General features: G+C 38.6%; 1 protein-coding gene across 9 annotated transcripts in view; it reads left to right on the top strand.

Moving 5' to 3' along the window:
• Positions 1-13,761, top strand: part of lama2 (laminin, alpha 2) — a 205,925-nt gene that overhangs the window by 182,651 nt on the left and 9,513 nt on the right. For 4 of the 9 annotated variants that reach the window (XM_035995245.1, XM_035995244.1, XM_035995241.1 and 1 more), the window contains 10 exons: positions 81-225; positions 683-821; positions 1,724-1,735; positions 2,483-2,603; positions 3,720-3,875; positions 4,120-4,173; positions 8,386-8,537; positions 8,674-8,850; positions 10,317-10,506; positions 13,279-13,365. In XM_035995245.1, the coding sequence (XP_035851138.1) occupies positions 81-225; positions 683-821; positions 1,724-1,735; positions 2,483-2,603; positions 3,720-3,875; positions 4,120-4,173; positions 8,386-8,537; positions 8,674-8,850; positions 10,317-10,506; positions 13,279-13,365 (1,233 nt within the window). The remainder of the gene's footprint in view (positions 1-80; positions 226-682; positions 822-1,723; positions 1,736-2,482; positions 2,604-3,719; positions 3,876-4,119; positions 4,174-8,385; positions 8,538-8,673; positions 8,851-10,316; positions 10,507-13,278; positions 13,366-13,761) is intronic. The other 5 variants (XM_035995247.1, XM_035995246.1, XM_031321901.2 and 2 more) reach the window with 2 other exon arrangements.

Genomic DNA, 13,761 nt, shown 5'->3' with positions numbered 1-13,761 from the left:
GCTCCAAAACAGTTATTGCATGATTATTAGATATCATCTGTCAGTACATTACAACATGTTCACCCCTGCCATCTCTGTAGAAGGACTTTATGTCCCTGGAGCTGTCGGAGGGCAAGGTGAAGGTGAACTTTGACCTCGGGTCAGGGGTTGGCAGTGCCATATCAGCTAACCGCCACAATGATGGACAATGGAAATCCATCACCATGTCACGGAACAAGAAACAAGGTATGCACAACAACAACAACAACAACAATAACAACAACAACAACAGTCTACATTAGCAAAATATTATAATAAACTAGGTTCCACTACCTTGGACACTACACTGGACAAGAATAGTATAAATTGATAATCTGAAATAAACAAGGCAGCAGCAAATTATACTGATCTAAGTTACATTATATTAGACATATTATATTATATTATACATATTTATATTTGTTTAAACAGGTAGTCTAATCAAGTTAAATATCTCTTTTCCTTAAGAAAGACCTATGCACATGAATAAACATACTCGTAATTTACATACAGAATAAACATTGGTTCCACAATAAACAACAATTACAAGTGGCATTCAAAATGCTGGAGTATAATGTTTTTAAAAATTGATTTCAATTTTAAAGTATATTACTTCTGTCTGCCTGTTCTGTTGTTATTTTTGTCTCTTTAATTGTTTACAAAGCCACGGTGAATGTTGTGGACATCGACAGCGGTGCCGAGGAGAAGATAGTGGCCACATCTCAGGGCTCAGCTGCCGGTTTGAACCTCAAGGAAAACCAGAAGATCTATTTTGGAGGGCTGCCTACCATTGGAAACTATAGGTACACACACGCTCACTTATAACACATTCATGTGCAAATTAAAACACTCACATATACTGTACATGTATTTATTGTAAAGAATATGCCATGTATATTTGATATATTTCATTCAAAGTTAAAGCAGGATTATTCATTTTTAAAAGTATTGTAATGGAGATTAATTAAGTCTTTTTTAATTCATGTATTGACATTTAAATTTTTTCTAATGTAAAACATCTTTTGACACTGTCACTTTAAAATTAAGCTGCTGAGGCAGTATTTTCATATTTAGGCCAAGTACAGTCTATATCCACGACCTTCCACTTCCGCGATTGCTCCGTTGCCGCCGGATATTCCGTATTCCATATTCCATATGTCCTTCTTTTCAGCCGGATGTCCGTTACCTTCAGCTTTCTTTGTGTTGGAATTTTAAACTCTGGTTGATTTATGAGGACTATGGTTAACTGCTCCTCAGATCTCTGCAGGGTAAATCCAGACAGCTAGCTCTGTCCAATCTGAGTTTTCTGTTGCACGTCTAAAACAACTTTTGAACGTACACATGTTCCACCAAAACAAGTTTCTTCCCGAAGCTATTTTGCAGCGGCACCGGGGCTCCAGCTCATGACGATTGTGATTGGTTTAAAAAAATGCCAATAAACCAGAGCACATTTTTCTCCCATCCCGGAATGCTGTGTGGACTAGCCAGACACTGCAGAGGAGGGTTTAGCAAAGCGAGACTAGGCCAAGTACAATCAGCCTTTTCACAACCAATTATAACACATTTCACAGCTGCTAGTCTTTCATTGAACCATCCATGTGCCAGAAGGTTGAGTAGAAAAAAAATAGACTAGCATAGATGAGTCAGTATTTACACCTGTTTGTGAAGTGTGCTAATGTTTTAATATCATGTTTTGTCTTGACAGCATGACAGCCAGGTAAATAAATACATTTCATAATCAGACATATAGTAAATGTTATTGTATATCGCCCTTTGCATGAGACTAGCCATGCTAATAAAGCCGTACAGCCCACAGTAAATGTGTATGTTTGTTTGTATCGTGGCTGGCCCCTGAGGGCTCCTGCTCCTCCACGCAGCGGCTGGAAATCACTTTCTCTGTCCTTTTATTAATCTGAATTTGGCGTTTGTTCAGCAACATTTAGGTGGAATTTCTCACATTTATGACTCTGCCTTATAGGCATCATTGCCATAATAATATTTAAATTCTATTTAGATGCAGATCTAAGTGTCTACCAATTTGTTGTTGCACTGCAAGCGACTAAATATAACTCTAAATCACAGAAAACAATTACAAAGGTGCATTACACTGCTAATAACATGTTCACTGTGATCACAGCCCAGGATTATCTGAGAATAGATTTTATTTTCCATCATTCTTGAATAAAACTACAACCTGGACAATACTTTACATTACCATATTAAAAACTGATTAATATAATAAATCCTGCTTTATTAATACGGACAAACGGCATTTTCAAATTATTCTTGTTGTCGATGTCCAGACGTCAGTTTGCTTCTGCATACATGATGCAATAGCTTCCATGCTGCAGTAATTGAGATTTTTTTTATTATGTTTCACTGCTGATAGACAAGAAAATTAAGGCGTTTGACATTTCTTCATCTGTATACACCCTTTATTAAAACTATCATAATTTCTTTATAGGTCAGAGGTCACTCTGAAGCGGTATGCTGGCTGTCTTCGGGAGATTGAAGTCTCCAGGACTCCATATAATCTCCTCAGCAGTTCAGATTATACTGGGGTCACTAAAGGATGTAATGTAGAGGTAAGAATGTCCACTTAGCTGTAGGTTTAATAGATCTACAGTATATTTAAACTCTCAAGACACTCAGATTATATTACAGAGGTATGGCTGTCTGATCTTCAGTAAGAGAAGATACTATAAAATTTCTCATTAGTTCATATTGTAATGGAGTTAGTAGAGCATGTAACAGTATTTACAGAATACAAATATGCTAAAACCTCTCTGTATAAGAGCATTAAGATTGTCTACTTATAGTGTTACATACTGCTATTCAAGTGATTTATCATGCGTATATGTTTGTTTAAACGTGTGAGAATGTCACTGAATAGAAGGTGAGTGAATATGTAGTACATAGAAAAATTACTGTGCAACATAAATAAGAGTTTTGGCCATGACATGTACGCTCTTGACCCTGCCTGTCGTACTTTTCTCACTTGATTTTGTCTTCACTTTGTTTTATACATTTAATTTAATCCAGGAAGTAAAAGTGTCTTTCTGTAAAACATAAATTGGAAAGACAGAGAAAGCGTGAGAAGGAGTGAAGGTCAGAAATGTAATGATCAGCTCAAACGTACACAAATATACACACACAAACTCTTTATCAAGAGTTTATGCAATCCTAACATACACACACTTCATTCATGTGCATTAAATTACACAAACACTCATACAGGTAGATTGAATCTACATCAGAGATGTTAAAGCCATACAGTACAAGACATTCACCATGATTTCTATACACTAGTGCCCTTAATTCTTTCAAACATACAGCCATGCTTGCAGAGTCTATAAAGACTGTATGGAGGATTATAAATGCTCAGGGTTGTATAGTATGTATAGTGAAGGTCTTTCTGTTCCTCTTATCTGTCTTTTTTGTTCCTTCACTCTGCTATGCTACAAGGATGAGAGTTTCTATGTGAGTGTGTGTGAGTATTTCCACTTTGCAACCACAGTCAAAGTAATTAGAAGTGGATGACAGCACATTTGATAGTTTTTTGTAAAACAGCATGCGTCTAAAAGTTGTCCCTTGTAAGAATTAAAGCCTAGACCCTCAGGGAATTTAGTCTGGTCACATAATTTTTTTTATTAACCAAACACATTCTAAGATATTGCAACTATTTCATCTCTGTCTTACAGAACCTGTACACAGTCAGTTTCTCTAAGCCGGGATACATGGAGCTCGGTGGCCTGTCGCTGGCGGTCGGCACAGAGATCAGCCTGTCGTTCAGCACTCTGGCAGACACTGGGACCATCTTGCTTGCCGTAGGCGGAGCTTCACCAATCAGCCAACAGGTTTATTTTTATCTATTTTGTTCATTTTACAGGTCTGTAATTTCTTAATAATATCTAGGAAGTTTCCTGGAATTTGGTAAAATAGGTAAAAAAAACTCAGTAACCCAAACTCAATTTCTATTTGAGAGATCTTTTTTAGGAAACCTTCCAAGAAAAAGCAGTTACATATCAATCCCTGTCTAGGAAAGTATTAGAAAACTAAGGCATTTATTCTTCCATTTTTCTGGACATCTTTCCAACACAGGCCAGGAACACAAACATCCTCAACTCCAAAAGGAAACGCAGACAGTCTGGAGAGGTGGGTTCAAATACACTTATACACACCCAAATACTGTAACCCTTTCCCTAAGTGAATGACGTTTTCATAAGTGCATATTAATGAGATTTGCATTTTTTGGCAACTGGGCTAATTGGATTGTATGTTTTATCCAAAACACACACACACACACACACACACACACACACACACACACACACACAAATGTCCATTGACAGATACATATAGGATCTATCTTAGCTTTTAGCTGACCACGCAGGCACAAACACACACACCCTCACACGTGCACACAAGCACTCTTTCTTTAAGTGAATGTAGTTTCCATGAGTGCATATTAATGAGATTTGAGTTTGTTGGCAACTATGCTGATTAGATTGTCTTATGGCTAAAAACACTCACTCAACACGCACGCACATGCATGTATACACACACACACACACACGCTTGAAGTCCTTGTACTGATACAGCCCTGTTTCATCCTAATCACTGATAAATAAACACAGCCAATCCTTTATCTCTGCTGGAAACGGCATATATGTGGTGTGTAGGTGCACAACGCACATGCATTCCTAATTACAGGCATATGTGTGTCTGTGTGCATGCATGTGTGGGTGCCTGTTTCCCTGCTTGTGTGCGTGCATGTGTGTTTTAAAATAATGTGTGTCTGTCTGTGTATCTCATTGGTATGAAGGCGTTGCTCACATGAATGCAAAATTGAAATGTATGCATGTTTATGTGAGTGTATACGTGAATGTGTGTGTGAAAGAGAGAGAGGACAGAGGGTTACCTCTACCTTATCCATCATCACTGGTCGCATAAATCTATTTTTACTAACTATGCTGGCAGGCAGGGCGTGTGTGTGTGTGTGTGTGTGTGTGTGTGTGTGTGTGTGTGTGTGTGTGTGTGGGTGGGTGGGTGTGTGTGCGTGTGCGTGCATGCGTGCGCAGGTGGTGGGAGAAAGGTTAAGCGAGGTTAAAAACACTATCAACTCAACTTGGCCCTGACTAATGGATGTTTTAGAGTGGGACAGAGAGACAGGGGAGAGAGAAGGGGACAGAAGACAAAGGATTGAGGAATAGAGAAGGAAGAGTTAGAGGTGAAAGGAAGGGGAGGAGAGATGAAAAGAAAAGGAGAGGCTTGGAGCAGAATAAGAGAGGCTGAGATGAAAGAGAGTATAGTGAGAAAATTAAGCCAAAAGGAAAGAGAGAGGACAGAAAAATAAAAGAAATGTTTGGCTTGACCGTTCACAAAATATAAGATATTCACCACAAGAGCATTTGTTGTCATTGAAAGATGATCAGTAGAACGGTGGGACGGCCATGTTGGATGTGAGAGGTGCTCACACCTCTGGCTTAAACAATAGCTTCCTGGGGAATTTCTCATACAAAATGGGACCTCAATACTTTACCAATCAAAGAGCAGCACTGAGTAGATCTGAGTTTGAAATATGATCCCCAAGCGCCTCTGGTTTTCTTTCTACGTCCAAATAGAAAGAACTAGGACTGTTTTGTAGGTAAAATACTACTATAGCTACAGTAGTTCTAGCAAACGTTAAACAAGCAAAAAAACTAAATAAGTTTTAAGTTATTTTTCCATTTAGTATTACTCATTGTTGTTCCCAAGTATCCTGACTGTAGGATTAATTTCAGCACCAGTGCTGCCACGTTCCTATAGTGAAATTTGAAGACAACCTCTGCCATTTGAGCAGAAAACTAAGCTACAATATGCAAAACTACAGGTCTCCACAATTATTGATTAATCTAGCCATTATTTTCTCATAAATTGATTTATGTTTGGTCTATAAAGTCAGAAGATTCAGCCAGAAGATTGTGACAAATGCCCATTACAATTTTCAAGACCAGCAGACCAAAACCCAAAGATATTCAGTATTCACTTTTGAAAAGCTGGAACCAACATATTTTTGTTTGTTTGTTGTTTTGCTAAATAAGACAATCAGTTATCACAATTGCTGCTTATTCATTTGTGGATTGACATATCAATTAATTGAATAATTTTTTTCAGCTCTAGTTGTTATTCCTATGGCGTTGTAGCCTGATAACACCAAAAACTGATACATCAAACCAACCTCCCTCAAAAGTATACTTGCAAACATAAAATGCTAGTTCTAGAATTATGATTGATCTTACACAGGGATGCTAACTCTTGACAAATCCTCTGGCTGTGTCTGCTGTGCCAAATTTAAAAAATCAATTCCAAAACAAAGGTATACATAAAACGTGTTAACTCCAAGGTGTGTTGTTACCAAACCATTTTACAATGAAGACATTAAATTGGTCCATAAATATTAAACAAACATGAAAACCCCTGCATCTCCCTGTCTGCATTCTGTACTGATTTTAGTCACAGTTTTAGCCTGCTTTACTTTCACAACCTTACACCAGAACTGGCACATATACTAATCCCAAAGCAAAAATATAGCCATACATGGATAAACTTCAAAGGCTGAAAGATTTAAAATACTGAAGGTAGTTTCCAGTGTGATGTTTTTGTGTGTGAATGTTTTACACATGATTTTCTTTGAATATGGGTTTTGTGATTGTAAAGGTCTTTGCATGCGTGTTAGCACACTCTGTTGCATATTTGGTTTCATGATTGTATATCTACATGTCTGTATGTGTGTCTTTCCTCCAGTTTATAAATTCATGTGTGAGTTCATTTGTGATAGTCTGCCTTGTGTGTGTGTGTGTGTGTGTGTGTGTGTGTGTGTGTGTGCGTGCGTGCGTGCGTGCGTGCGTGCGTGCGTGCGTGCGTGCGTGCGTGCGTGTGTGTGTGTGTGTAAGACAGCGCGTCGAGAGGCATGTTGTAGCTACATCTCAGTTCAATTTGTCCCCGACCTCAAATTGAAATTCCATTTTCAGGTGGCAAATTGTCTCCCACTTCGCCCTCTGGCACACAGTGAATTAAAATTCAAATTAGCTTGACCCTGCATCACTGCTCTCTAGCACCTCTCTCTCTCTACCCATCTCTATCTCACTAGCTGTTTTGCTCTCTGCCCTCTCATCTCTTCCCCCTATTATCCTCTCCTCTCTGTTCTTCATCTCTTGTTATCCTTTCCTCCCCACTCTCCTCTCCACTCCTCTTCAACCTCTCTTATTTCCCCCCAATTTCTCTCTATATACCCCCACACCTCTCCCTACTCATCTCCCCTTTCGCCTTTGACTTTTCTCTGCTCTTTAATCCCCAGTCTCTCCTCCCTCCTGTTTCTCCTATATGTCGTTTTTTTCCCATTTTCTTTCCTTTCTCCTCCTCCCAACAAACAGTAAAATAATTACGACATGCAGGAGGTGGACAAGTTTAATCCAAGTTGGCCACATAATATTAATAGTGTGATGATATAGCACAGGAACGTTTTTAATGCACCATTTTTTTTTAAACTTATTTCATGAATTAATACAGGTACCAGCTAATGCTGACAACTTTGTGTTCAAGAACACCTGGTTGCTCATGTTTTAGATGTGGATGTATTCCAGTCATATTGATTTATTGCTTGGTAGTATTAAATTGGTCTTATTTATTGATGGTTTTTCGGTTTGACAAAGAAATCTCAAGGTCCACTTACTAGCTTTTTATCAGACATTTATTCCATATTAAAGACAGCTGAAAGCTCTTGATATATTTAAATTAATATATGATATATTTGTTTTGTTTTGTCAAGCTACAGTCAAGAATGAACATTCACACTCAGCTCTTAGGTTGTTTTTAAAGTTCCACTGTAGGTTATTTCCCCACTACTCCTAATATAACGTTTTGTTTACTTCTGACCTTGTGAGAGATGTTATCAGTTTTATGTTTGTAGTAAGTAACACACTGTTATTGCTGCCTACCTTGGCCAAGAGACTCTTGAAAAGAGCATTTTTATCTCAAGGTTTTCTTGGTTCAATAAAGGTTATATTATACAAAATACACCCACATTTTACATGGGGCTTTAACATTAAGGCAGATTGTACTATTAATTTTTGTTTAGAATCAAAATGTTTGCAAATAATAGTCTATATCTAGTCTAATATCTACTTTTGAATCAGTAATGTTGGATAAATTGGCCTTTTACTAGATACTGTATAGTGTATATAGTCTAATTCAAAGCCCTTCTCTCGTACTTCATCATTAACCTTACCTTCTCCATTGTATCTCCTCTTCTCAGCTCTGGGTCTTAAGAGTAGTATGGACATACAGATTTCTACAGCTAATAAAGTTTATTTCCAACTCATGCAGCCCTACATCTCAGTCATGCTGAACAAAGGCTCTCTGGAGGTGTTGGTGTTTACCGGCAGCCACAGTCCACGTCGTGTCATCAGACGGCCTGAGCAAGGCTTACTGAATGATGGGAGAGAGCACTCGCTGCGCATTGAGAGGTCACCTGGCAGGTTGGTGTTTGTGTGTCTGTTCAGTTTGTGGTTATGTTCCTGCCTGTGCAATAGAATTTGTGTTGCTGTCGAAGACCTTTATTTTGCATATTCAATTTAATACTTTGTGTGTTTGTCTGTCGGTGCTTTCCCCAAGATCCTTTGCAGTTCAGGTGGACGAGGAGGCAAAGAGGGAGGCAGCGCTTCCCAACGACCAGCCAGTGAGCTTGCAACGTGTCTTTCTCGGTGGTATTCCTGCAGACGTAGAGCAGACATCCAACAGAGCCAACATCCCTTTCCAGGGATGTATATGGAACCTCATAGTCAACGCTGTGTACGTAACATCTATTCTATATATGCAGCCATGTGTATATTTATTGAAACACAGAGCTAGAAATTTCCTTTTAACTTGAAATATTGTTGAGCAGATTGGAGCAGTGTGTTGGGTCTTTTTCTTCTTATTCAAATTAAAATGTACAGGCTGTTCTGGTGGCATGATCACGCAAGTACCTGTATTCGAACAGAACTCGTACACTTACAATATGTTGGAGTACCGTGTGCTGAAATATTGTGATAAAGGGTTTCAAAGTGTTTTCAATTAATCATTAATTGATTATAATATTAATATTCTTTCCTCCATGTCTTCACACTTTTTGGAGCTGCATCACTAAATACTAGTGACTGACCCTGGCTACTTACTTTAGCAAAGATATCTGGTAACAATATGAACAGAATCAGTTTGGTTTTCCATCAGAACCTATCACAGACTGTGTTGAAAACGTATCTAAAATGATTTAGATACATCCACAGAGTAATATGGTTCTGACTTTACAAGATAAATATGGTGCAAAAGAACAGAGTCAGCTTTTGATTTTGAATCAACCACCATGTTAAAACACTGACACAGGCAAAACTGACAAATTGACTTTACTTCAGTAAACTTTAACTGTTCAACCTAAATGCGCTGTATTGCAACTCATGCTGTATTGATACGCATGCTTTAAACCATGCAGCTTTCCCTCATTGTCCTCCTGTTTACCCAATAATTTTTTCTGGTAGTGGAAAACAGACCAAATTTTGACCTCATATACTGTTGGGTTAAAGCGTAGTTAATATGATTGCATGAGGTCATGATGATGCTGTTGAGGATGATGTTGATAAACCCAGCGTCTCTTTCTGCCTGAACAGCAGTAATAGAGCTGTCCAATATCATAAACATACTCATAACTCAAAATTACACCGCTCTCTCATCTTTTTGTGTTTGTTTGTGTGTGTGTTTGTCTATCGCACACTTCATTTTTACCCTGACCCCCCAACGCTATAACTTAGCTAACTAGCTAATATACAGTACATCTCTATGATTCCTCATCACGCTTTCTGTGTATTTTCTTGAAACTGACATTCATTTGTAATAGATATATATATATTGTTTTGTTATCTCAAATAACTCTTACTATACTTTCTTTTTTCTAGCACTTAAGCATGATCATACCATGGCAATAGGAACCTTAAGATGTGCTCAGAGTTCGAGAGTTCGGCCTAAAGATTCAATGTTACAGATTTGTTTGTACATGTGCTGAACACCTCTGCTGTATGCAAATTAAAATGGACTGCACAAACGCAGCCCTTCAGTCAAATTCATGCACTTAAAGGAAGGCGAAAATGTACTGACTGTAGCTGAACACACCTTAACTGGTCCTTGTAATTTTCATGATGGAATTTTTAACTCATTCTGATGTTCCTGTCTGCGTCAGCTAAACATCCAGTAATTTTAAATCTAATCGCCCATCCATCTCTCAGTCTCTCAGATTTCTCCCTGCCTGTGTCCTTTGAGAATGCTGAAATTGGACAGTGCCCCAACCTGGCCCCTGCGCCACCTTTACCTCTTCTGCCAGAAGAAGAGGAGCCGGAGAAGGAAAAGGAGGAGTCGAAGCCACTCCGTCCTCCACCGACCCCAACAACCGTTACACCAGCTCCAGGTCCTCCTGCTGTAAGTGGTTTGAATTAATGTGGTAGCACACATGCACTTGGACTACTAAACACTCATGGGCATAACTTTCATCATCAATACTTTTTTAACAGAAAGTGTTGAGGTATTAAAAATTAATGAATTACGTGAGCAAGTAAGGGATATTCATATTACACCAGAGGGTTTTTATTTACAGTAATATAAAAGCACTTTTGTTTATGCAGCCTATTTTAAGCTATTGGCACATGTTCATACAGATGCACACAGAGAAAGCACACACATATACAGTAGATATACAGTACAGTAAAAAGAAACTCATGAGCCAATATGCACATTACAATACACATTTACAGAAACGCACACACAATACTCCACCATATTCTTTTATTTTCTTCAGACTGTTACTCACACACACACACACAAATACACACACACAAACAAACACACACACACACACACCTATTTCTCTCTGATGAAATGCAGCCATGGCCTCGCCCTGTTAGCTTAGCGCTTCATCACATAGCAGTTGTACAGCCCATTAACTCTACTTTATAGTCCCTTTAGCCTTGAGCCACTAAACTCCACCTCTGGCAGCCTGTCACACAGTGCAGCGCCACGGCGCTACGCTACGCTAACTGTGCATGCAATTTATGCTTTATGAGCCCACAGGAGCCAAAAGACTCTCAGCTAACATTTAGCTACTATGCTAAGAGGCTGGAAGGCAGTGAGTCATTCACATCATACCCTTAGCATTGGGATAGGCAAGATATATTATATTTATTTAATATATTATAAGCCTCACAGCAGTCATAGTTTATCAGTTACCCAGTTACCTGCTAAACTACACCTCTAAAAGGACATTGAACATGAAGCACAGAGCTATGCCAGCTTAGGTATAACTCTGTGGCTTGTTGCTTTATGGGCTACTATATATCTGCTTTATGAAATACAGTACAGACTACAGGCTGTGAGAAGCCATAGCTCTACATTTTACCTGAGGTTGAAGATAAGTTTTCACCATATTTCAGTAATTATCATAATGATTCATATTTCGATTGTTGGGTGTTTTGTTAATGTTGATTCTTGGAACAGCTTTCCATTACAGTCACAACAAATTACAATATACAAGCAAATGTCTTCAGAGGAAAATGGGAAATATTTAGAAAAAAAAAAAAAATTTCCAGAGGACATTTCATTTTTTTCATTAAGAACAGGTTCTTATTTACAATGGCGGCCTGACAAGTGGCATAGCCACTTAGGGAAAGGGAAGCAGTGCTAGATAATAAATACATGAGAAATACATACAGTTTAGAAATTACATAAAATACAATTTGAAATACTACACAGACACTATCTACACAACGAGATAAGTGCAGAGATACATTGCTGAGTAAAAGAGGGAGAAACCATTCAAATATTTAACTGGAAAAATTATTATGTAGAGAAGCAACTGCATATGTCCATGAACAAGGATGATATGATGGTTTTGAAGGACGAAATGGAAATTAGTTTGTCCGGTTTGAGAATCTTTTGCAAAGCGTTCTGTGAAATGCCCTTTACTCCAACAGCATCACTATTTGCAGCTTATGAACCAATGTCTTAGTTTCTGTTTCCCTGGCCTCTGTTCCAAAGTGTATTGAGTGTCTCTGTGGCAGCGCTCTGCACACTGGTTGCAACATGCATTTTTCAGCAACAGCAAAACAATATCAGGGGCAGTGGTGGCCTAAAGGTTAAAGAAGCGAGCTTGTGACCGGGAGGTCGTCAGTTCAATCCCAGACCAACAGGATAAAATCTGGGTGGGGAAAGTGAAAGAGCAGCACTTGTCCCTCCCTCATTACCACCACTGAGGTGCCCTTGAGCAAGGCCCTTAACCACAACCGCTGTGGCCAGCAGATCAGACTGTGGTTGTGGTTCATATCACAGCTTCCAGATATGAATGTGTAACTGTGTAAATCAGGGTAGATCAGGGCGTTCCTGCAAAAGAGAGGTTGCCTCTCAATGAACCTTCCCTGAATAAATAATGGTTAAATAAAAAATAAAGAATATTGTCAGACTGAAGAAGTAATCGCAAGTTGAATCACAGCTGACAGTAAACAACAGTCTCAGCATGTGCTTGAATAAAGAGGCTTCTTTATCTCCCACTTTTGTGTCACAACATAGTCTGTACTTCTGATTCTTGAGATAGTTGTGAGCACCAGTTTAGAGGTTTAAGAGGCTCTAGGAGTGGCACCTTATAGGCTCCAGTAAGCCTCTAAACAATAAGAATCAGATTTCAGTTTTTAAGATTTTAATTATTTTTTTACTTGCTGTTCTGATTGATGATATCATGACAACTGCCTCTAATTAGCCTTTTTTATTGCAGCTCTCTAATTTCCTTCAGTTACACTGAAATTCAGCATTAACAAAGTATAAAATAGTGTAAATAAATTATCAGCTCCAAAACAGGACTCTTTGATTGAAAAACAAAATGGAAACTTTACTTGCTTCTTCTCCAGAGGTAACAAACTAACATGGTCAGACTCTAAAAAGGGAAGAGAACCACTTTCGTTAAATATTGCTCAACGTTCTTGTAGTAATTATGCTTCAATTCAGGCTAAAACAAAAAAGAGCTGGACTCTAAAAGTTTCTCTATTACTTAACCTCTTTGACCTTTTGTGTTTATGACATCATTGCCTGCCTGTAGCTGATTGGAGGGCTGTGTGCCTGCCATAAACACTGTCGCCATTCTTGCTCTGCCATTCTTGCTGCCACTAATCCCCCTTCCTTCCCCCTCCCTGACTGCTGACACCGCAGGAGGCCACGCCCCCTGCCGCACCTGCTGCCACACCCACTGCTGCTGCAGTCCCGCCCACTGCTAAACAGGAGCTCAGCGCTGACGTGGTATACACACACACACACATGCACACACACACACACACACACACACACACACACACACACACTTCAGTCTTTTTAAAGGACTTGACTTTGACTTTAACAGAGATATAGAATATAACCAGACCTATCCTTCAACACACACACACTGAACAGTGTAAGGTCAGTTGTAACGTCAAACCTTTCTGACTTTCTCTCTCATTTACCTTTGTTTGTTTGTTTATTTATGTTTTTTTATTTGTTTCACACACATAAATACAAATCACATTGAAGATTTATAAAATATATATATAATATATATGTGGTAGAAACCTCTAATGGCCTATATAAAAACCACACCAAAAGGACATACCAAATGTAAAATGTAAACATACAAATTCCCTCCAGTACATTTTAAGTGTT

Source organism: Sander lucioperca, chromosome 19 (assembly GCF_008315115.2).
Source record: "Sander lucioperca isolate FBNREF2018 chromosome 19, SLUC_FBN_1.2, whole genome shotgun sequence".
Lineage (NCBI taxonomy): Eukaryota > Metazoa > Chordata > Actinopteri > Perciformes > Percidae > Sander > Sander lucioperca.
The sequence above is the reverse complement of the archived record's forward strand: the minus strand, read 5'-3'. Positions and strand labels throughout refer to the sequence as shown.